General features: G+C 42.1%; 1 protein-coding gene across 1 annotated transcript in view; it reads left to right on the top strand.

Annotated features, from left to right (window-relative positions):
• Positions 1-24,798, top strand: part of LOC122489810 (prolyl endopeptidase) — a 119,463-nt gene that overhangs the window by 16,204 nt on the left and 78,461 nt on the right. The window contains exons 3-6 of the mRNA XM_043592028.1: positions 8,972-9,105; positions 10,308-10,438; positions 12,942-13,151; positions 17,911-18,032. Coding sequence (XP_043447963.1) covers positions 8,972-9,105; positions 10,308-10,438; positions 12,942-13,151; positions 17,911-18,032 — 597 coding nt within the window. The remainder of the gene's footprint in view (positions 1-8,971; positions 9,106-10,307; positions 10,439-12,941; positions 13,152-17,910; positions 18,033-24,798) is intronic.

Raw genomic sequence — 24,798 nt, 5'->3', positions numbered from 1 at the left:
CAGCTGTCGGTTTCATCATACACGTGATTCTTAGGAATTCCAGTTCTGCCTCTATAAAATCTCATGCCTTTCTCCTTTTTCTTTCTTTCTTTCTTTCTTTCTTTCTTTCTTTCTTTCTTTCTTTCTTTCTTTCTTTCTTTCTTTCTTTCTTTTTAATTCCTACTGACACTGCTCTGGTTCAGGCATGCATTGCCATTGTAGCTTCCTAACTTGTCTCCCTTCTAGGATTTTCTTTCTACCCTGTTCCCCCCAACAACTAATGGGAACCCTCAGAGATCTTGGAACCTGCATGTTCATGGGAAGGCAGTGGGTAGGATCATTTAATGAGCAGCTTCGGAGGTAGAAAGGCAGGTTTGAATCTTTACGCCACAATTTCATCAGATGTGATGTTGGTCATATTTTTTAACCACTCCAAACTTCAATTTTCTGATTTATAATTTGGAGCAAACTACTCTGTATGGTTGTGGTAAAAATTAAGTGATAATTTTGAACCATGCAGCAAAATGGTGGACACAAGTAAGTGCTTGATAAATGTTTGCCACTGCATTTATTGTAGAGCACTTTAAATAGCATGGAAATTATCTGCTTGATAATTTAGAGCTATGTGGGACAAATTCTTTTGTTGCAATTAATTCTTAGGCTCTTTTCCTCCACTTTCTTTCATGGTTATTGCCCTGTTCAGATCTTTCTTTTTGGATCGATTTTTATCCTTTGTATTTCCTAGAACATTGCCCACATCATCGAGATTCTAAAATGTACCAGCATGGGGTTAGTGTAATATATCTTATGTCCTCAACTCTACTCTCCCTGTCTGTGGCTATATTTCTTCATCATTTCCAATATTGAGTTTCTGCAACATTTCTCCCCTTTCCTTGATTAGCTTAGCCAGAGCTTTGGTTGAGTCTGTTTTTTCCCTTTTTAAATTTTGTTTTTAAAAGAAGCCATTCGAGGACTTAGAAGTTATACTCTTTTAATTTTCTAGTTAATTTCTTCTCATGTTCTTTTGTTACTTTAAAACTTTGATTTGAATATTTAGTTTCATTTCACTTTCTCATGTACTGATAAGACACCATTTGTGTAGATACACCTTTCTCAGCTCCGCCCGCCAGGACTCGGGCAAACTTTGGGTCATTTCCTCCTCTTCCTAGGCTGCTCATGTTCTAGCAGCCTCACCTTGCTCAGCAGATGGCAGGACTCCTGGAAGAGCTGTTAGGATGCCGGATTAGTGGTACTTGAAACCCAAATCATTCCAGCTCATGTGAAAAAAAGGAGCAAAGTGGCTGTGATTGGCGGCCAGGGTGTAAGAGCCTTTAGGCACAGCCTGATCCAGGAGTGCACATGATATTTCTGGAAACCTGTTTCTCTTTGTCTCTCAGGTCATCTGCTTTTCTCTGATTGTTTTGTTTTCCAGTAGCCTCTTCCATGTGGTAGGAAAAGATGGGCCTTGTCTCTTTCAGTTTTACTCAGTCCTCATGGTCCCAAATCCCATAAGATAACTTCTGTCTGCCAGTATGCATCCCTGTCACTGAAAAAGGATTCTGGTTGCTTTGCCTGGGTTCATGACTGCCTTATTGACTTGCCTATAGAGAAGAATGGATGGAAAGACTGCTTACAGAAACGGATAGGGTTTGTTTTTTTTTTCACTTTTTTGGGTTTTTTTACATTTATTTATTTTTGAGAGACAGAGAGAGACAGAGCATGAGTGAAGGAGGGGCAGAGAGAGAGGGAGACACAGAATCTGAAGCAGGCTCTAGGCTCTGAGCTATCAGTACAGAGCCTGACAGAGGGCTTGAACCCACGAACCGTGAGATCATGACCTGAGCCGAGGTCAGACACTTAAGCAGCTGAACTACCCAGGTGATCCAATAGGGTTTTCTTATATAAAGAATGTAGAAAGGAGTTAGCATAGTTAGAATACAGACAGAGGTAGCAGTAACGTCATATAACAGATGGTGCAATCTACTGGTACTCAAAAACAGTAAAATCTGATGGAGAGAGAGGGTAAAACACAAACTTCCTGAAAGCATAACTGTCACTTTCCAGACCCAGCTTGTTTATTCGAATGCAGAGCACCTCACCTGTGCCAGACATACCTCAACCGTCACAGTGTGATTGCTGTCCTTCAGGACAAGGCACACCCAGACACCAGCACTGTGTGCATAAGTCACAGAACAAGCCCTTGGACCCAGTGCAAGCCTCATCCTGTATGGGTGTTCTTCCTGGCCCTGGATCAGTCCCTGGATCGAGGGTTGGGGTGCTCAAATGGCCAATAGAAGTCACACATTGTTCCCCAACTCTATCAGTAGGACTTCTCAAGGGTACCAAGATACAGATATCACCTTCAAATGTTTTGCCACATCTCATGAATTTTAACTCTTTAATAGTCTTATTTTTCTTGTTTTCTAAATATTACTGTTGCTGTTTGGATTCTCTTATTGAAAAAAATAGTTATTTAAGAGAGGATGTGTATGCATTTAACTTCTTCATGATCAGGTTTTTAGTTAGGTTTAGATTTGAACTACTGTCTGTCCTTGCCAGGTTTCTGGTTAGTAGCATGTGCCCCAAAGGACCAAGCCAAATGGAGTTCAGGTTTCAGCTTTGAATGGACTTCCTAGTAGTGACTAGATTTGAGAACAAGACTTGACTGTAAGGTCAAACTGATTTGCCCATATGGGATGGGCATAGGAGGTGGAAAAGAGACCTGGCTGGGATTCTGGAAGGCCCCGCCTGTACTGTTAATCACATGCAGCTGGAAGCTCAGTGTGAGCCTTCCTTGCCTGAGGGCGGACGGTCCCAGAGAGAATAGGTGCACCCACTCTGGGGTTTTAATGTTAAAAGACAAGCCCCATGGAGTTGGGGCTCTTACCACTTGAATTCACTCTTTCTCCTCCTGGGGAATAAGTAAGTAATGGGTTTATGGGGCCGGGAAAAGAAAGTAGCATTGTGCTTTTACTGTGCCCTGAATCTCCTTTTTTTTCTTGGAATTTAAGATTTCCTTTGTTGTCTGAGGTACTGCTAATTATTTAAAAATGTTCAGTGAGGGGGCGCCTGGGTGGCGCAGTCGGTTAAGCATCCGACTTCAGCCAGGTCACGATCTCGAGGTCTGTGAGTTAAGCCCCGCGTCGGGCTCTGGGCTGATGGCTCAGAGCCTGGAGCCTGTTTCCGATTCTGTGTCTCCCTCTCTCTCTGCCCCTTCCCCGTTCATGCTCTGTCTCTCTCTGTCCCAAAAATAAATAAACGTTGAAAAAAAAAATTAAAAAAAAAATGTTCAGTGAGTACTGGAAAATATGGGATACTCATTTCTCTCTCTCTCTTTGTATATATTTCTCATATTAGTTTTATAAAATATATTATTTCTATTCCTTTATAGTCTCAATTTCTAGACCTGTTTCCTGAAGCAGCTGCGTTTAATTTTCTGTTTGGCATGACCTGCCTTCAGTTTGCTGTGTGACTGTCCAAATCTCCGGGGCCTGAGTCCTGGAGCCTCATGGATGAGCTTTACCTTCTTTTTTATAAGGGTATCCCTGCACTTGGAGAGTCATATCTGAATTCTGCCATACTCCCAGCAGTGAGAGGGGACCCACATATGCATCTCCCTGTGGCCTCCAGGAAGCACTCAGCCTCCTCGTGGCTGGGACCGTGTTGTTCTGCCAGACCTTCCTCTGACACCAACCTGTTTTCTTCAGAAGCCCCTGAAAGTTGCTTTAACCAGGTCATATACACGCATGCATATGTCTGTGTGTATAATTTGCAGCAGAAACTCCTCAGATGATGGTGATGGATAGCACCATTCCTAGTTTTTATTGTTTATTTGGGAAGAGTGGAGGTTGATAGCCGTGTGCAAGTTAATGTCCTACCTAAGACTCCCTCTTGGTCATCTTGACAACTGCCTGCCCCACTCTCTCACCCCTGCCTCATCCTGGAAATAGTTTCTCCTTTATTCTCTTGTAGCATTTCCCTTTATCCCTGATTCATCTGTTTAATCTTATGTTAATTGTGGTGTTTTATATATATACAGCTAGTTAGTGAGTAACTGTATGCTTCATTTTTACTCATATATGTATGAGTTATGCTTATTAAAGGATGTGAGGTATTTTGTGGATTAAAATACGGTGCATGTGAGGACAACTTGAAGAAATTCTTTCTGAAGACAGGGTAAAGGAATCTCCAGCTCCCAACCTGAGTGACCCTTTGCCAGCTAGCTCTTCTTTCCTTTTCTTTCATGGTGGTGAGACTTTAAGATGAGCTCCTACCAGGGGCGCCTGGGTGGCTCAGTCCGTTGAGCATCTGACTTCGGCTCAGGTCATGATCTCATGGTCTGTGATTTTGAGCTCCTGTGTCAGGCTCTGTGCTGACAGCTCAGAGCCTAGAGCCTGCTTCAGATTCTGTGTCTCCCCCTCTTTCTACCCCTCCTCCACTCAGGCTCTGTCTCTCTCTCTCTCTGTCAAAAATAAATAAACTTAAAAAAAAAAAAAAGATGAGCTCCTACCAGAGTTTTGTGTGCACAGTACAGTATTGTTAACTACAGGCGCAGTGCCATGCAGCACATCTCTAGAATTTACTCCGTGTGCATAACTGAAACATTGCCTTGCTGTGGAGCTTTCTAATCTTCAAGGGAAGAGGGAGGTATAAGCCAAGTTTCTTAGTCCCGGGCAGCTATTCAGTGCGTTCACATCCATTCATTGCTATAAAATCGAAACTGTTGATCTTCTTCAGAGGCTCAGCTGCAGGTGTCATTAATGGGCTTTCAGATTCCAGTCACTTGGACAACACTCTGTAATCGACTGTGGACGCCAAAGCTTCTTGAGGAACGAAGAGAATTCTAATTCTCCTCACCCCGCTCCTTTATCATCATGGATGTCCTCCAGTTTTGTTCGTCTCTTCTTGCCTCTTTTCTCCCTTTCCCCCAATTTGTTCTAATTTCTAGACCAAGAAGCCAAACTGTTAAATCCGTAAGTGACCAAGAAGGTGTTTCCTGATTAAAATACCAGAAATCATATTGACAGTCTGTAGAACCCTAAATTTCACAAAGCCCCTTTATAGAACATTTGCTGTCTTGAGCATGAGAAGGATTTGCCCAAGTTATAAAGAATTTGAGACTTTGAGGCATTTGACCAGTTTGGTTTTACATGTAGGTCTTTGACTTGGAAGGACATAGTCTTTAAAAACTGCTCTATTTAGAGTAATTGGTTGACTATCATCGGTGGATGGGTGGGGTGACAAAATTGGTCGTAATAGTCCTAGAATTGTATCATTATTTAGTAGCATTATGCCTGGCATAACAGTCTTATGAACATTTGAAACGAGAAAAGCCAAAGTGTCTGCTTCAGTGTGAGATGGATTCGGTGGCCGCAGTTGTGTCTGTACCACGAGACGTCTAAAAGAAGTGATGCAAGATAGAGGAGCAGTTGAAGAAGACGGTTCCACCTTTCCAAAGCAAAGGAACTGAACACCTGTGTGTCTTGGGCCCACCTTGGTCCTACTAAAGCCTGAATAGGGCCTCGATCAGCCTCAGACAAACACAAACCAGAAGGGTGAGGGACACAGAGCCCGCACAGTGCCCTCCTCAGAGGCCCCTCCAGTGGAAGAAGAGGGGCCAGCCAAGAGCCTCAGCACACTGGGATCCCAGGGTGGGAGCCCCGAGGAGCTAGAGCAGTCTGATGAGGCCCTTCCGGGAAATAGCCATCGAATCTACTCACGAGCGTACACGGTGCCCATTTTTCTCTGCGCCCCATCACAGTGGTCGTTCCTGCTTCTTCTGGAGACCAGTCATTTCACTTGGCCTCAGCTCTCCCTGGACCACTGGCCCACCTTCCTGACTTCCAATTTTGCTTCCCTAGTTTGTTCTTCATCCAAAGCAAGGGTAGATGTTTCAAAAGATAAGCCAGATTTTGTAACTACCTCCTTTCCCAGTCATAGCTTGTTTGCCCCTAGAATGAAGATTCAAACTTCATAACTGCCACTGGTGCTGCGTGATGAGGTGCTGCACGATCAGCTCCCGCCTGGGTCTTTGCTCCCTGTCACTCATTCCCAGCCTCACTGCCCTCCCTGCTCTCCTTCACACCTGGGAGCTCCCATCTCCCAGGGTCCCACACTTGCCATTCCTTGGCCTGGAGCACTTCTCCCGTCTTTGCATGGCTGCTCCCTGTCGCCTAGCCTACCTTAATTCAGAACCGCCTCGGAAGGGCCTCCCTGGCCACCCTCCCTCCTCCTTCCCAGTGCTTCCCAGGCTCTGTGGTGAAGGACTGGTTTTTAAATTTCCAAACCGGTATGGATTGATATTTTTGTAAAACATAGCAGAGATGGCACAGCGATGTCACATTGCTCACAGCACTCCCTCTCAGGCTCTGTCCTGGCCTCATCCCGGGCAGGTGGCATACAGTTCAGGACCAGCACAGGCTGCAGATGCTCATGATTACCCTGCGTGTGGCCTTTGGACTAACCATTCTCTGTAACCCTCTGGCTTGTGTATTGTCTCCCCCAGTACAGTGTTAGCGCCACGAAGGCAGGGAGCTTGTCCTGGACTTGTCACCTCTCCATCCACAATGCCAAGATCAGTGCTGATGCACATGAGGTTTTTCTTAAGTCCTTTCCGATGCTCCAGGACCCTGACGTGCCTGTCCAGCCCCACCTAACACAGGCAGGGGGAAAATCATAGGAGGCCTGGCTTCCTTTCTCCCCCAGGTGTCTGCTCTTACTCATCCCACATCTGGAATCAGGCGTGGAGCCGGCCTCAGCCTCTCCTACTGTGACTGGAATAGAGTACAGGTGGCCCTTGAACAATGTAGGAGATAGGGTGCCAACCCCCCGTGAGGTCGAAAATTCCCTTATAACTTTTGACTCCCCCAAACTTTACCTATAGCCCACTGTCGACTGGAAGCCTTACTGATAACATAAACAGTCAATTAACATGTATTTTGTGTGTTTTTTGTATTATGTACTGTGTTCTTATACTATCATGAGCTAGAGGAAAGAAAATGTTACAGAGAAAGTCATAAGGAAGAGAAAATACATTTATAGTACTGTAAAAAATCCACAAATAAGTGGACCTGCCTGGCTCAAGCCCATGTAGCTCAAGGGTCAACTGTAATTCTGCTTGAGTGCTCTTGCTAATTCACTGTTCACCTTGACCGGGTGACTTCAATACTGCATGCCTCAGTTTCTGTGTCTGTAAAGTAGACAAGGCATTTCCTTCCATCATGAAATCAGTAATGCTCTTGCACACACTTTGTGATCTCCACAGTCCTGCCCCTGAGTGGCTTTGTGGCTGTACACTGATATTATAACCAAAATAAAAGCCCGTTTCCTCTTTGACACTCTTTTTAATGAGGCGCAGTGGAATCAGCAAACTTCTTCTATAAAGGACTATGTATTAAATGGCTCAGATGTTGAGAGCCACATAGGCCTCTGTTGGGTTGTTTTTGTTTTCCGACTCTTTAAAAGTATAGAAACTATCGTTAGCTTAAGTGCCGTAGGAAGGCAGGCCAGGGTGAATTGCCAGTTCCTTGGCAATAAGCATTTGGCATTATATTTCTTTGGGACTCAATACATTTTGTTTTCTGTTTGAATGAAATAAGAAATGTGACCCATAACAGGTTTTTTTTTTTTTAATGTTTATTTACTTTTGAGAGAGAGAGGGAGAGAGGGCGAGCAGGGGAGGGACAGAGAGGGGGAGACAGAAGATCCAGAGCAGGCTCTGTGCTGACAGCCGAGAGCCCAGGGTGAGGCTTGAATTCACGAACCGCAAGATCATGACCTGAGCCAAGTCAGATGCTCGACCGACTGAGCCACCCAGGTACCCCCATAACAGTTTTTTTTTCTTGAATGGATCATCTTGCAAAAAGGGTTGTTCATTATTTTAGTCCTACTTTCTACTCTTTCTCTCATATTCTCAAGCACATTATAAATATCAGTGAATTTTAGAACAGCTTTCTCTGAACACAGAATCATGGTTTTCCAGAGCACAGTTGGTGGTTATTGTAGGAGATCCCATTTGAAGACCATTTTGAGTTAGGGTGGGCCCTTGGACCTTGATGATCCATCCAAAAGTAGAGGCCAATGATAGCGCATTTTCATCTGTCATTCAAAATAGATTATGTTCTTAATTTCCTGAAGTTTTCCTCTGAGAACTTACCTGTTTGTAAATATCAGATTGAACCTTCAACTGAATTTAGAACTAATATATTTGTTCTTGTTTCATTTCTTACTAATAGCCAGAGGTGAATATTCGGAGTCTGAGTTTTCATAGTATGAAGAACTTTCTAATTGCTTACTTACAAACAGGGTAGGCTTGGGTATAGTTGATCTGTTGTGAAACCTGCCCCTTGCCCTGCCTTTGCTGCCAGGGTCCCCTGACTTCCTGCAGACCATTTCTTGCCCTTCTTACAAACTGTTTTTGTTGATTTTCTTATCTAATGCCACCCATTCTCCAATTTTTAAAGAATATTCTTCAGTTTCAAATTTTAACAAGGTTCTCTGAAGTTGACAAGGTAGGAGGCCTTAGGAAGACAGCATAGGCAAAAGCAAAATTGGTAAAATAGCACCTTTGTATATGTTTCTTTAATTCTGATGGTTTGTGGGATCTCAGACTACTGACTAGGAAGGCTGGCACCTTGGCAGCGTGTGAACGTAGTCAATTGACTGCATGATCTTAGTACAGCAGACTGTGTTTATTAAGGGAACAGATTCAAGAGTAAACTCTGCCCCTACCTGGCTGTCTGATGTTGGGCAGCTTTTCATCTACTCTGAAACTCAGTTTTCTCCTCTGTAAAGTTGGGCTGATAATAGAGCCTTCTCCATAAGATAATTGTGAGTTCTAAATGAGTTAACAGTATGTAGTTAGTGCCATGAAAGGACTAGTTATCATTTATTGAGGGAAAAATATGCTTTCATGGATATATATCAGTGGATAAAATTCCATATGGAAAATTTTATGTCTGACTTGCTTTTTCCATTTAAATTTTCTCTATAGGCTTTTGTTGAGGCCCAGAACAAGATTACTGTTCCATTTCTTGAACAATGTCCTATCAGAGGTTTATACAAAGAGAGAATGACTGAACTGTATGATTATCCCAAGTATAGTTGCCACTTCAAGAAAGGAAAACGGTATGTGAGGTTGCTTTTATTTTTCTTTTCACTTGTCTAATTGAATGCTTTCTTTAAATCTTGAAATACAAATTCTAAATAACTTGCCATTGATGGAATTAATTCACTCTCAAGTCAAATCATTTCTGTGCTTGAGTATGAGAATAAAAACTTTTGGTCTGTTGTCCATATTCTTAAAATTATAATTAAGAAATTTAGTAGAGATACTTCCTAGGGAAAAAAATCTAGATTATAGGAAGTTATTGTTGTCTTATGGCTAGTAATTGGTGAGATAGGATGATTTGCAGACGGCACTGGAGATTTGTTTGCCTCTAAGATTCCCTTTGGCTTATACTGCTAGAAAGGATTTTATTGTATGGGTGTCTTTCACCCAGGAATGGAAATGGCCAGGAGGCAGCACCTATCACTAATTCACCTCTCTTGTTCCTCTCCCTTTCACACCTACTTAGACATATTCTCTTGTTCTTTTTTTTAAGTCTCTGGAACCATCATCATAAATTTATTGAGAATTTCTTAGACCCCCCCTCCGCCACCTTCACACATGTGCACAAGCGCGCACGCACACACACACACACACACACACACACACACACACACACACACACATACACCAGCAAAGTACTGTCTACATGCCCCCCTGCCGCTTGTTTTTGTAAATAAAATTGAAATGGCACACAGACCTGTCCATTCATTTACATATTATCCATAGCTGCTTTTGTACAACTACAGAATTGAGTAGCAGCAGCAGAGACTCTATGGCACACAAAGCCTAAAACATTTGCAGTTTTGCCCAGTACAGAAAGGGTTTGTCCACCCCTGCCCTAGCGGCTTGCCGAGGGAAGGATCCAGCATTTCATTTTAGAAAACCTGTGTTCTTTTCCATTGAAAAGAAAAAAAATCACTGCTTTCTTTGATTATCAGTTTTCATTTTAGCAAATGAAGCAGGCTTTATTTGTTCCCATTTAGTTAATATGCAGAATTATGATAAATTATTTGAGTACCTAAAACAATTCAGATAACTAACTCTAGGCACAGGGAGGTGGTGGGACCTTCCATCCTAGTCCCCACGTACATATGTCCCTGGCATAGCCCATTTGCAATTGAACCCTTGTGTGTTGTTTTTCTTTTTGCTTGTGTGTATTTGATTGTACCCCACAAGTGGAAAACTCTACCGCTAAATAAAGACCATCTCTGTCCCCCAGGTATTTCTATTTTTACAATACAGGTTTGCAGAACCAGCGAGTATTATACGTACAGGATTCCTTAGAAGGTGAAGCCAGGGTGTTCCTCGACCCCAACATACTCTCTGACGATGGCACGGTGGCTCTCCGAGGTGAGTGCTACACAGCCAAGCCCACAGGAGTCCCAGGGCCCTCACTCACGGCTCTGACGTTGCTGCAGTCCCCTCACCTCTGAAATACCAGACGGGATGGACCATATTGTGCAACAGATGCACATGCAGTATCAGGAAAGCTAATTTTTGCACAGTATCTTTGGAATACATGAGTAGCCACGTGTTTTGGTGGCATGAAGCAGAACTGGAGAATAATTCACACTGGACCCAAATTAGCTTCCAGGGCTTCTGAGATATTTAAGTACCAACATCATTGCTTCTAACATCCCTGAGACCTATCTGTGTTTAGAAAAAAAAATCTTCTGTAAGTAATTTAAGCTCTACGAAGAATGTTCCAACTATAAATATAAAATAGGAAAGAATATTTACAAGATCTCTTTCCTTGGTGGGGAGGAAGTGATCAGAGTTTTAAACTTTAGCTGTCAGTATTTTAGAATTAAAAGTAAAAAAAAAAAACAAAACACAGTCTTGTAGAAATTAGACCGGTTGATACCCTGTTGCCTGAAGATGCAAGTTTAAAACCCAAATCATTAAGTTTGGCCTGTAGTGACCACATGTCTCCTCAATAACTCCACCCCAAGATAACCTCCACAGTCCATAACCATTACTGTTGGTTTGTGCCACGAGCACTGGTTCTAAGGAAGGAAGTTGGTTCTTCTCTGGTTCTATGCTTTAATAGTTGTATACTCTGGGAATCATCTCTCGTTGGTATCCTAGATCTTAATGAAGTTGGCTCAGCATTTCCCTGACTGTTCCCTACAGTTCCCTGGCTGTAGCATCCTCTGTTTTGTAGAGAAAGCACAGGTGGGGGTTCAGCCTGCGGAATTGAGCAATTGGAACACGGTCGTCCTGTAATCGATTAGGTAGGAATCAAAAGGCCCTGTTGTAGCAGCGCTTTGGGAAGACCCTTCTGTGGAGCCACTCAGCCACTTCGTGGATCTTCCCCTCTGCTTCCTAAATAGGCTGTGTATGTAAATGATGGTCCTTTACCTAACTCGTGTTGAAAGTAATCAGTATTGAAACTAAGATGCCAGCCAGCTAACCAAAAATATCCTCCCGTGAATTTGAGCTTGCACTTGTAAATGAAGTTAATACACTGGTTCGGTATGTAAGAACATATCCTGTGTAGGATATCATTTAATTTTAACTAAAGTCTGTCTTGTAACTCATCCAGAAGAACTTCATTATAGGAGAGTCTCTGAAAATTCTTTCCAGTAACATTTTAATGGAATGCCTGCCATATACAGGTCCTGATAGATGAAAAGGGAAATTAGACATGGGACCTGGCCTCAGTCTTCAAGTTTTCTGAAAATGATATTATAGGGAGGTTACAGTGTGGGTAAACATACTGATTGTTTTGATAGCATGTGATTTTTTTATACATTTCAAATCAATTATTTAATTTTTTCCTGAAAAATTTCATTATATAGAAATAATTTACATAGAGTAAGAAGTATTTTCTCTCCATCACCTTCTAGACTCTTCTCTGTATTTATATAGAGATGAGCTTGCATACTTCATAGGAATCAAAAATGATTAATAAGGAGATTTTGTGAAATTTTAAACTTATTTACCACTAATAGAAATTCCATGTCAAATAGTAGGGCAGTTCTGAAAATAGTTGAGTTTCTGAGGATTAATTTTCAATCCCTAGTAAAGTTTAGCAAACATTGTAAGAGGAAATCTCTAGTGTCAGTATCTGGTAACAAATGCTATCTATACCTACTTTATATTTATAAAAGCTGATATAAACATATAAAATTTCTCAACACATATTCTGTAGTGATTAGAACATTCTGTCATGGACTTAAAGAATTGGACATGCGTAACAGTTCATAAATGGTGTTGCTTTTTCTTTTTCACGGTCACTTTTGGAATATGCACTGTGTGAGCCTTCATTGCAACCCTTGGGCTTTATTTACCTGGGCTTGTGCTGGTCAGATGGTGTGGACGTTAATCCTTGAGTGCCAGCAATGCTCAGAAAATGAGGTTGTAAAGAGTGATTTCAAATAGTTTGGAATCCATTCCAAAAATTACTTAATGGCTTCCGTTTAGTTCTGTTACATGCTACGTGTCATAATCCAGTCAATACTCTAAAAGTAGTTTCCTTATTCTTTTTCCCCTTCCTCTTTAGAGTATAAATAAAATATGTTGAAAGTCTCAGATGAGCTCTGCTTTTAACCAAACTGCTTATTGAATTATAGAAATATAAACAATGAAAGTATCTTAGTGGTCATATAATCCAAGATGTCATTTTACAGGTTAAAAAAACTAAGACCCAGAGAGGTTCGGACACTTGTCCAAGCTCGTGAGGCGAATCCCTGTAAGGCCTGGGCTCAGCCCTCTGGGTTCCTTACTGCAGGTTTCCTGCTCCTTCTGTTGCACATCTGGCAGAAAACGTTGTCAGACAGCACGGAGGGCAGTGGGCAGGGCTAGGGGTTGTGTCCCCAAGTTCACTGAGGATTTATCCTGTGTCCCATAGGCTATGCATTCAGTGAAGATGGTGAATATTTTGCCTATGGTCTGAGTGCCAGCGGCTCAGACTGGGTGACGATCAAGTTCATGAAAGTTGATGGTGCCAAAGAGCTTCCAGATGTGCTTGAGAGAGTCAAGTTCAGCTGTATGGCATGGACCCATGATGGGAAGGGGATGTTCTACAACTCATATCCCCAACAGGATGGAAAAAGTGATGGTAAGTTAAGGTATCAGGTGAAGCACCTTTTTCGTGAAATAGAAGTGTGACTTCATATGACTTTAAAAGCTAAACCTACATAGAAGTTGTTTGGTGTAGAACCCAGTTTCCTCAAAGGATGTTGTATCAGTTGTGTAACAGACTGCCCCAAAACTTAGTGGCTCAGAATAATAACCATGTTTGGGTTTTTTTGTTTGTTTGTTTGTTTGTTTGTTTTTGCTTGTGAGTTGGCCAGGCAGTTCTGCTGGATTAGCTGAGTTCTGTCATGTTTCCATGTTCGGCTGTGGATCAGTTGGCTGATCTCGGCTTGGCTGTTTCCTGTGTCGGGGCCTGGGTTCTGATCTATGTGGTCTCTCATCCTCCAGCAAGCTAGCCACTTGGTTTGCATGGCAGCTCAGCAGGATTCCAAGAGGGAGAGCCAAAAGGCACAAGCCTCTTTGATGTCTAGGTTTGCTACTGGCACTGCATCGTGTTGCTGCATTCTGTTGGCCAAAGCAAGTCATGGGGCCAGCAGCCCCAGTTCAAGGGGTGGAGAAACAGATATAAGGACCCATGACAAACGGAGCCATTATTGCAATCAGTCCTTTACAGATGTGTTATATCTCCCAAGGAGTCATGGAGAAGATGGATCTTTTTTGTTTTCTACAAAACCAATTTATTTAATGACGTTGAGTGATTATGAAATTTTCCTACTGTGGTGATCATATCTCTTCCTCTGATCAGAAGTTATGGGTCACCTGGTTGATGTATCGTGACATTTTCCTCCTTGTTAACTTGTAGGACATACCTTTGTTCTTCTTTTCACTTGCACAAAGATCCTATTGTGTTCAAGTAGTCTCTTTTCTTTCCCCCTTTACTCTTCACCTCCCAGATAGAAAGGGCCAGGTACCTTGAACCTTGCTGATACAAGCTTTCAACACCACCTTCTTCATGCTCTACCATCTCTGGCATGGAGTATTTTCCTGTTGTCTTGGTTGCTCTTTACAGGTGGAAGACCAAAAAAGTATTTCACTGGCCATTTCTTGTTAGAGAACAATGTTATTTGTGAAAAACATGAAAATTATTATTTAGGCTCAGCTTTCAGTGGCAAAAATAGTGAAGATTAGTTATTGTGATTGATTTCAGAAAGGTACCATCTTTTGCCAGCTGTAATTTGCTGCCCTCTTGTCACGAGGACCTCAACGGCCACTCAGGTTGTGTGATGGAGGGACTTAAAATGAGGCTAAACAATTCTGACCATGTGCTTCCTGGGAAAGCTATGGAAAGTCACCAAGTTCTGTACAACTTTCTTTTATATTATGGTATTACCTTTTTCATTGTCCTGAAAGCTTGGTGCCTTTTCATAATGAAAAAAAGAATCGTTCAGTCTCACAACAGCCTCCAAAGCCAGCAGATATGTGTGAATAACTTCCAAAGTGATGCCCAACCAAAACTTAAAAAGACAAAAAAAAGTCTTTACCTTCTAGAGCATTTTTAGGTTCACAGCAGAACTGAGGAGGAAGTGCAGAGATTTCCCGTACCTCTCCTGTCCCCACATGCAGAGCCTCCCCTATTATCAACATCCCTCTCCAGACGAGGTAAGATTGATGAGCCTCCATTGACACATCATACTCTCCCAGAGTCCAGGGTTTACATTACAGCTCACTCTTCATGTTGTATATTCCGTAGGTTTAGACAAATGTGAAATGTGATTGATTAATCATATGTATGCTACTTGATATCTATCTACCATTGTAGTGTCAGTTTTACCAGCCTCATAATGCTGTATTCCACCTATTCACCTCCCTCTCCACTGGCCTCTTCTTTCTTTTTTTAATGTTTATGTATTTATTTTGAGAGAGGGAGAGAGAGAGCAAGTGAGCAAGCGAAGAAGGGGCAGAGAGAGAGTAAGAGAGAGAGAATCCCAAACAGGCTCTGCGCTGTCAGCACAAAGCCCGAGGCCAGGCTCGACCCCATGACCATGAGACCATGACTGAGCCAAAATCAAGAGCCAGACACCCACCGAGTGAGCCACCCAGGCGCCCCAACCACTAATCTTTCTACTGTCTCCATAGCTTTGCTTTGTCCAGAATGTCACATAGTTGGAATCGTACACTATGTAGCCTTTTTAGATTGGCTTCTTTCACTTGGTAATATGCATTTAAGTTGTCTCCATGTCTTTTCATAGCTTGATAATTAATTTCTTTTTAGCACTGGGTAGTATTCCACTGTCTGAATGTAACACAGTTTATTTATCCATTCCTATTGAAGGGTATCTTGGTACCTTCCAAGTTTGGGCAGTTACAAATAAAGCTGCTATAAACATCTGTGTGCAGGTTTTGTGTGGACATAAATTTTCAACTACTTTGAGTAAATACCAAAGAGTGATTGCTGGATTGTATTGGAAGAATATGTTTAGTTTTGTAAGAAACTGTGAAACTGTCTTCCAAAGTGGATGCACTAGTTTGCATTCCCCCAGCAATGAATCAGAGTTCCTGTTTTTCCACATCCTCACCAGCATTTGGTGTTGCTATTGTTAATGGATTTTGTCTGTTCTGGGCGGGGCGGGCGTGTGGAGTATAGTTGTATATTATTGTGTGAATTTGCATTTCCTTGGTGACCTATGATGTTGATCATCTTTTGATATGCTTCTTTGCTATCTGCATACCTTCTTTTTTTTTTTTTTTTTTTAATGTTTATTTTTGAGAGAGGGAGAGAGACTATGTGCAAGCGGGGAAGGGGCAGAGAGAGAGGGAGACACAGAATCCAAAGCAGGTTCCAGGCTCTGAGCTCTCAGCACAGAGCCCGACATGGGGCTCAAACCCACAAACTGTTAGATTGTGTCCTCAGCCAAAGTCGGATTCTTAACTGACTGAGCCACCCAGGCACCCTCACATATCTTCTTTAGTGAGGTTTGTGTTAAGATCTTTGGCCCATTTTTTGATAGGATTGTTTCTTTTCTTATTTTTGAGTTTCAAGAGTTCTGTGTAAATTTTGGGTAATAGTCCTTTTACCAGATGTGTGTTTCACAGATATTTTCTCCCATCTGTGACATGTCTTACTCTCTTGACAGCGTCTTTTACAGAGTAGAAATTTTTTATTTTAATGAAATCCAGCTTATTGGTTCTTTCTTTCATGGATGGTACCTTTGGCATAGTATCTAAAAAGTCCTTGCCAAACCAGAGGTCGTCCAGATTTTCTTCCATGTTATCTTTTAGGGGTTTTATAGTTCTGCATTTATGTTTAGATTTGTGATCCAACTTGAATTCTCTCTTGTGAAGGGTGTGAGGTCTGTGTCTGGATTCATTTTTTCCACATAGATGTCTAGTTGTTCCAGCACCATATGTTGAGAAGGCCATCTTTGCTCCATTGTGTTACCTTGGCTCCTTTGTCAAAGATCAGTTGACTGTATTTATGTAGGTCTGTTTCTAGGCCCTTTACTCTGTTCCATTGATTTATCTGTTCTTTTGCCAGTACCACACTGTTTCGATTATTTACAGTAAATCTTGAAGTCAGGTAGTGTCAGCCTCCAACTTTGTTCTTTGCCTTCAATACTGTGTTGGCCGTTCTGGGTTTTTTGCCTCTCCGCATGAACTTAAGGACCAACTCATCGGTATCCACAAAATAACTTGCTGGGACTTTTATTGGAATTAAATTGAATCTGTAGGTCAAGTGAGGAAGAATTGACATGACAGTATTCCTATCCATAAACATGGATCATCTCTCCCTTTATTTAGTTCTTTTTTGATTTCTTTTATCAGTTTTGTAGTGTTTCTCATATAAGTCTTAATACATATTTTGTTAGATTTGTACTTAAGCATTTTATTTTACGGGGTATTAATGTAAATGGTAATGTGTTTAAAAAAATTTTTTTGTTGAGGTATAATTGACATATTTTATGTATACAACCTAATGATTCAATATTTGTATATATTATGAAATGATGATCATTTAAATCTAGTTAACATGTATCACATCACCATACATAATTATAAAATTCTGTTTCTTGTGATGGGAACTTTTCTTTTTTTTAAAGTTTATTTATTTATTTTGAGAGAGACAGAGACAGCGTGAGCAGAGAAGGGAGACTGAGGGAGAGAGAGAAGCCCAAGCAGGCTCGCACTGCCAGCCCAGAGCCCGATGGGGGCCTGACTCACGAAACCTGAGATCGTGACCTGAGCCAAAACTGAGAGTCAGATGCTTAACCAACTGAGCCACCCAGGCACCCTGTGATGAGAACTTTAACCTGTCCTCTCTTAGCAACTTTTAAATATACAATACAGTACTACTATTACTAACTCTGGTCCCATGGTGTATATTATGTCCCTAATTGTATTGTGTTTTTAACCTCAAATTCCACTATTCATTCTTGGTGTATAAGAAAGCAATTAAGTTTTACATGTTAACTTTGTATCCTGTGACCAGATAAGTAAGTTTTTAAATATTTCTAGCATGGTACAATACCAGTGGAATAGATTTTCTTAAAATTGTCAACTGCCGGGGCGCCTGGGTGGCTCAGTCGGTTGAGCATCCGACTTCAGCTCAGGTCACGATCTCGCGGTCCGTGAGTTCGAGCCCTGCGTCAGGCTCTGGGCTGATGGCTCAGAGCCTGGAGCCTGCTTCCGATTCTGTGTCTCCCTCTCTCTCTGCCCCTCCCCCGTTCATGCTCTGTCTCTCTCTGTCTCAAAAATAAGTAAAACGTTAAAAAAAAATTAAAAAAAATAAAATAAAATAAAATTGTCAACTGCCACTTCAGTGTATACATTTTTACCTTCTTCAGGTACAGAGACATCCACCAATCTCCACCAAAAACTCTGTTACCATGTGTTGGGGACTGATCAGTCAGAAGATATTTTGTGTGCTGAGTTTCCTGATGAGCCCAAATGGATGGGTGGAGCTGAGGTATTGTGCTACTGTGAAATTGCCCCACAAAAATGATGTCACATGAATTGTGTATATAAATATTCTTGTGTGATCCTTATAGATAAGTCCTATGAGTGAATATTCTCTTAAAAATATCGGTATTCAAACTGACTTTTAGTTTTAAAAGTGATAAACCTTTTAACTGCAACCTCCACAGAAAACTTTAATACCATACCTGCTTATGGTGGAAAATGTAATAGTACAGAATCAGAATCACATAAAGCAAAACACGAACATTTTGAAATTCGGAATCTTATTTCTCAGAGGCGAGGAGAATATCCTTCCAAACATTTTCTTTGTTTAAGTGAGAATGTGGGGAGCAAGAGTGTGTGTGTTTTCCTTTTTACACAGCTTGCCTCTTCATATTTTATTCACCTTTTACATTAAAATGTATATTTTTGGACATTTTCCCATCATATATATAGATAGTTCATGTATACCTTGGGGGTCTTGACCATAATCAACTGTACTGAAGTTTGTGAAGTTACTGGCTTAGATTTTACTCTGTATGTTGAGAATCAACTATGGAAAAACTTAGAGGTGCTTGGAGTAAAAATGTAACTCTTGTTAGTTCATTTCCGGATACTGAGAAATATTTTTTAAATGAAAAAAAGCATTCTAAATGTTTTGATATAGGTGGGCTGTCGGCCCATTTTTAATGGGAGTGAGAAATCCACTAGGAAGTCTTTAGCTCATGGAACCACTTACCTTTTTTGGTAAAAAAGGAACATTTTATATTTAAACTTCAGCCCATGGGTCTGATTGACTAGGGGGTAGAATAGGAATCCACAGTATTTGAGCTCATGTGCATTGATACACCTTATTCCAAGTTGTCCTTACATTTATTTATTTTGTTTCCGTAGACCAGGGGTTGGCAAACTATTGCCTGCCTTCAGGCCAAACCTGGCGTCCTGCCAGCTTTTGTAAATAAAATTTTTGAGGAACACAGGGAACACAGCCACACCATTTCTTTACGTACTGTCTGTGGCTGCTTTCAGACTTCAGTAGCAGAGATGAGTAGCTGCCACAAAAGGCCCACGACCCACAAAGCTGGGAACACTTTCTGGCCCTTCATAGGAAAAAAACCACAAAACTTGTCAGACTTTAATGCAGTGTGTTAAAAGTGAATTTCTAGGACTTACATTCTCTGAGACTGTGTCCTTTTTTCATGCTTTTTCTTTCTCACTTAAGTGCCGCCTCCCATGAGCTTTCCGTCTGTAGTTGCTGTTGTCATTTTTCTCACCTATTTGTTTTTAATGGCTTTTCTGACTCTATGTGGAGATTGCTTCTACTCTTTTCTTCTTAGTTCAGCTTCTCCTCCTGCATAACTCTTCTAGTTACTATGGATAATAGGTGTTTGTTTATAAAATAATACACATCTTTACTGTCATCCAGGTGTAACAATTAGGGAGATAAATATGCTGCCCCAAAACATTTTAATGTCAGTTCATGTGTTTCTTTTTACCTTTTGTGGGGGGGAAGGATTGATGGGGAAAACTTAAAATAGTATATTTTAATAATCAGTTTTATTCCCTCTGAATTCTTCATAAAATCAAAGACATACTCTTCTAGAGAAATTCTTATGCTTCAAAGCTAATAATTTCATTACAGCAGAACTGTTTTAATTAAAGTAATCTTATTTAGTTGATACAGTAACATGGGTACTGGAAATAAATGCCATAATATTTATATGATTTAGCATAGTGGTCTAAAAGAAAACAAACTTCATAGTAAAATACACGTGCAACTCAAGTTGCTTGGATCTCTCTTAGCGTTTGGATGAAGCAGTTAGGTTCTTTTTTTACTTTTTTTTAAAGTTTATTTATTTTGAGAGAGAGAGCGTGCGCAAGCAGGGCAGGGGCAGAGAGAGAATCCACACCATCAGCATGGAGCCCGATCTCACAAACTGTGAGATCATGACCTGAGCTGAGATCAGCCCTCAGACTTTTAACCAACTGAGCCACCCAGGTGCCCCAATTTTTTTTTTTACTTAAAAAAAAATTGTGGTAAAATAGACATAACAAAATTTACTAGTTTAATCAATTTTTTAAAGTTTACTTATTTTTGAGAGAGAGAGAGAGAGAGAGAGACACAGAACTCAAAGCAGACTCCAGGCTCTAAGCTGTCAGCACAGAGCCCGAGGCGGGGCTCGAACTCATGAACCACATGAGATCATGACCCCAGCTGAAGTCTGAGGCTCAGCCGACTATGCCCCCAGGCAACCCTAGTTTAATCATTTTTAAGCATAGAGTTAAGTGGCCGAAGTACGTTCACATCATTGTGCAACTATCACCAGCATCCGTCTCCAAAACTTTTTTCAGTTTGCAAAACTGAAACTGGGCCTGCTAAAGCAATAACCCCCCGGTTTCCCAGCTTCCTGGCTCCCCGGCTCTCCCCGTCCCCTGCTGACCATCAGTCTGCTTTCGGTCTATGTTGGACTACTCTAGGTGCCTCATATAAATGTCATCATACAGTATCTGTCCTCTTGTGACTTGGCTATTTGGCCTAGCATAAAGTCCTCAGGTTCATCCATGTTGCAGCACGAGTCAGAATTTCCTTCCTTTTTATGGTGAATAATAATCCATTGTGTTGCCCACCACATTTTATTTACTCATCTGTTGATGGGTGCTTGAGGCATTCCATAGCATTATTGTGAGTAATCCAGCTTTCAAGAAATACAGTGAAGATCTATCATCTGTGTATTCAACATATGTATACTCAGTTCTACCGGGCAAGTGACAAGAAAAGCAGATTTTAGTAGTTGAGGTGATCCTTCTACCGTTCTTTAAAAAGACGTTCACTCTATGTAAATTGTCTGATATAATCTTTACCAGAGCCTTGCGAAGGAGGTGATCATTCCATCGCATGGACGGAGTAAAATGCCTGCTAGAGGCATTAGCTTGCAAGCCTGTGGCTGGAACTGCCTGCTGAGTGTGTTAGACTCCATAGCCTGTGTCTTCCTAACCACACGTGCTTGCTTCTTTGGTCAAAAGGAAAGAGCTCTTGCAAAAACAGCAACAATAATTGTTGAAAGGATGGCAGTGACTGAAGGGATGCGTCTCTACTGCACCGAGGTACTAAAGTTGTTAAAAAAAAAAAAGAACTAAAGACCTATATGGTGAGTCCTAAGGAACTTGATGTTGGATCAGAGCCTCAAAAGTGGATGATTTAGAGGAAGTCTATAAGAGAGCGAGCGGGGTTAGTAAACACAAGCTGGATGTGGTCTCCCTCGAAGCTGTACTGCAGCTGCCAGGGGAGTCTCGTTACAACAGGTGTCACCCTGCCACTTGCTAGCATTGGTTGCTTCATAACCATGCACCAGTGCATGTGCTGCATTGCTCTTTCACTTTTCATGGAGTTGCTTTTAGGATTGTCATTTTGAACCTTGTGTTTGGTTAATACCTTCAACACTGTCCCAGCATCTGAGCAGAGAGCTGGTGTTACGGTGATGGTGTGCTGTAACACAAAGTAGGAGGTTTTATTCTGGTCCTGTGTGCGTAGCCCTGAGTACATCACTTCTCTCCAGATATGTTTCCTTCATTTCCTCCAGGGCTTTTTTAGCTCTGAAAGTCTAGGCTAGAGGATTTAGCACAATATCTCATAGATGCTGAGGCAGGCTTCCTGGGCGAGGTGGTAGCTGCTGGATGTGAGAGCAGTTTGGGCATTGTGGGTACGGTTGGAGGGCCCTCTGGGGTGAGTGGCTGAGAGTGTGGATGTATGTGAATTTCTCTGGTGAGCTGCCATCCTTCTTTCCTTGGGCCGCTGCAGTCCAGGTTCACTGAGGACTTCCCTTTTATCCTTGATACTATCTCCTTATGACTCTTCCTTCACAGATAGCTCCTCTGCCTTCCTGCAGGAACAGGTCTTTCTTGCTTGAGCAGTCCATTACCTGTAATCAGGAAGTGGCTTTAGTTTTTGCATCCTTGCCTGTGACAGCACCTCTCCCCAGGATGACTGACTTCCATCCAACAGAACCCATAACTTTGTGGATGCTTTTGGGTATTAGAACTGTTTGTAGTCCAAAGCAGGCTCTCCAGTTGACATGCTTCTTCCCTCTCCTTCCAGTTTGGTGAGCACATGGGGGATGGGGGGGGAGGGACTACTCAACCCCCAGCTTGGTGTTTTTTTTTTTTTTTCACATTAAGACTTTATTAAAGGTAGCCCCAAACTAGCACAGCCCAAATATCCATCATCAAGTGCATGAATGAACTAATTGTGGTACATCTCTATGATTGCATACTACTCAGCAATAAAAAGGAGCAAACTATTGATACACTTAACAGTAGGGATGAATCTCAGTTATGTTCAGTGAAGGAAGCCAGAAAAGAGGAGTACACAGTGTTGGATTCCATTTGTAGAACACTCTAGAAAATGCAGACTAGTCTATAATGGCACAAAACAGTCAGTGGTTGTTTGGGGATGGGGGTGGGGAATTGGAGGGAGGGAATATGAAGGGGCAGAGGGAAACTTTGGAGGACGATCACACTGGAACATTGGAATTGATGTTGTGCATGTGAGGCCATTCCCAGCAATGACGGTGACTCCAGGTATCTCACCTCAGTTATTCATCATGGATTAGTTTCTCCGGCAGCCATGCAAGGAGGAGGAATCAGAGGAGGGGAAGGGGATTTCTGCTCCTCTGGAGCTGTTTGCCAGCATCTCCTTGCCACAGTCTACTTGATGGGTGTCTTGGTGCTGCCTCCCTCATGGCATCCTTTTGTAGTGAGATCCCCTCAATTCTGTTCTGTGATGTGGACGATAAACTCTCTGGCTCATATTTGTGTTGCCTCCCAAGGCTTCTGCTCCCAGCAGGGTTCCCTTGGGATTGCGCCTCTCTGCAGCTCCCCTCTTCCATCCTTATTCTGCAGAGACCTTTCAAGATGTCTGGAGGCCAGCTACCTTCCCGGTGCCTCTCATTCCAGGGAAAGTGACATCCAGGGCTTGCCCCATCCTGGAAGGTGGGTGGTGGTCACCACTGTTCTTTTTCCTCACCTGCCAGCCAAGGCCCTCCGGCCCTCAGTCCCCTCAACTCCCTCATTCCCTTGGGGGTAATGTGAAACCTGTCTAGCATTTGCCTTCAAGGGACAGTGGTGTCAATTATTTAACATAGACTGTGAGGCTTTAGTTGGAAGGCAGGGTCGTGGGACAATAGAAATTGTCATGTTTTAGAAGATTCTACCAGATCAGAAAAAAATTACTTTTATTTTATTTTAAAGATTCACAGAGCATTTGGGGGAACAAGGAAATCAAGTATTTTGAGGCACTTTTCCCAGCAGAGGGTGCTCTAGATGAAGATTCTGAAAATGTATCCGGTACCTTTAGGAAGGATTAAGGAGAAAATGCCCAGCCTCTTTGTGACCATCTAGCTGAATTCTATATTGAGAACCTAATTCTGTCATAGCTAATTCTTGAAAAAAAGGTTTCTTTTCACAAAGGTAATCCTAATCTTAATGTTTATCACATATCCGTATTGCCATTTTTATATGTTCACTTGTGATCCCTAATAATTCAAATATGTGTCTATTTGTGTGGACATTTATATATTGTACGTACATTATACACGTATTATAAACGTAGGTATATGTTGCACTATTTTATATATACACATGTTATACTACATTAACATGTAAAATCACTGCCTGATGCTTGACCCTGTGGGCACAAAGCCAACATTAATTTCCTCACCCTCCCTCCCCCTGCTGAGGTCTAGGCACATGAAGACCCTCGAGGCCCGGTGTGCATCTAGCTCTGCCTGATGAAGCCTACACAGTAATGTCCGGTTGTCCCTCAGGGAATGCTGCCTCACCTGCCCCGTCCTCGTTGGGTAGTTTGGACTTGGAGTAGCAGTTGTCCAGCAGCTTTCTTCCTGGTCAGCCCAGTTCCTGCATTCATTCCCCAGATGCCCAATAAGCCATTGCCTTAGGTGCAGCATCGTGCCAGGGCCAGGCAGTGCTCGGGAGCAGAGACAGGCATGCTCAGGCCTTTTGGAATATGTTTTTATTATAGGAAACCATTACGTATAAACATTTTTAAACATTACTAAGGGGCTTAGGGGCTCATGCCAGTTCCCACCATGTTCAGTTTGTGTGTCATTTTTAAGGGACTGTTGTCCTCTTGACCTTAACTTCAGTAATTGAGCTGGAGGCTGTCAGAGTGTGTCATTAGTGAGCCTTCATTTCCTTGTGCTGTACCAGAGAGCCATGCACTCTCTACTAGCTCCCAGAGACTGATGATTCTCTCTGTTCGTCACGGGAGTGGCCTAGTGGTTGTCTTTATATCAGTCCTGGGGTGGATTCCTAACCAGACTTGGCATGTCCCCGGCTCATCACCTGTGTCCTCTCTTTCATCAGCACTGCATGGCGTGATAATATCCATCATGCTGATTAGCGTGCGGGAAAATCCCAGCAGCATGGTTGGGAAGAAAAGTCAGGAAACCACACAAAAGACCTGAATGTGAGTAAAAAGCTAGAAAGCGGTGCTACTCTGTATACATGAACTAGCTCCTGACTGGAGTTGGTTGATTTATGTAGTAGTAGGGTTGGATTTGCTGATCAGTCACTTCTCACCTGACCCCTCTTGATCAGTAAGGGAGAAAAGAAAACAAACGGCACATTCTTAAGTAATCAAGCTTCTCTGCCAGACAAACAACCAGGTAGATTGGAAACAGTGGCAGCTACATCATGTCAAGACCCACATTGCTCATTTTACTTTGAATGCGTTTTCTTTTCCTTGAGTTCTCTGTCAA

Source organism: Prionailurus bengalensis, chromosome B2 (genome assembly GCF_016509475.1).
Source record: "Prionailurus bengalensis isolate Pbe53 chromosome B2, Fcat_Pben_1.1_paternal_pri, whole genome shotgun sequence".
NCBI lineage: Eukaryota > Metazoa > Chordata > Mammalia > Carnivora > Felidae > Prionailurus > Prionailurus bengalensis.
The sequence above is the reverse complement of the archived record's forward strand: the minus strand, read 5'-3'. Positions and strand labels throughout refer to the sequence as shown.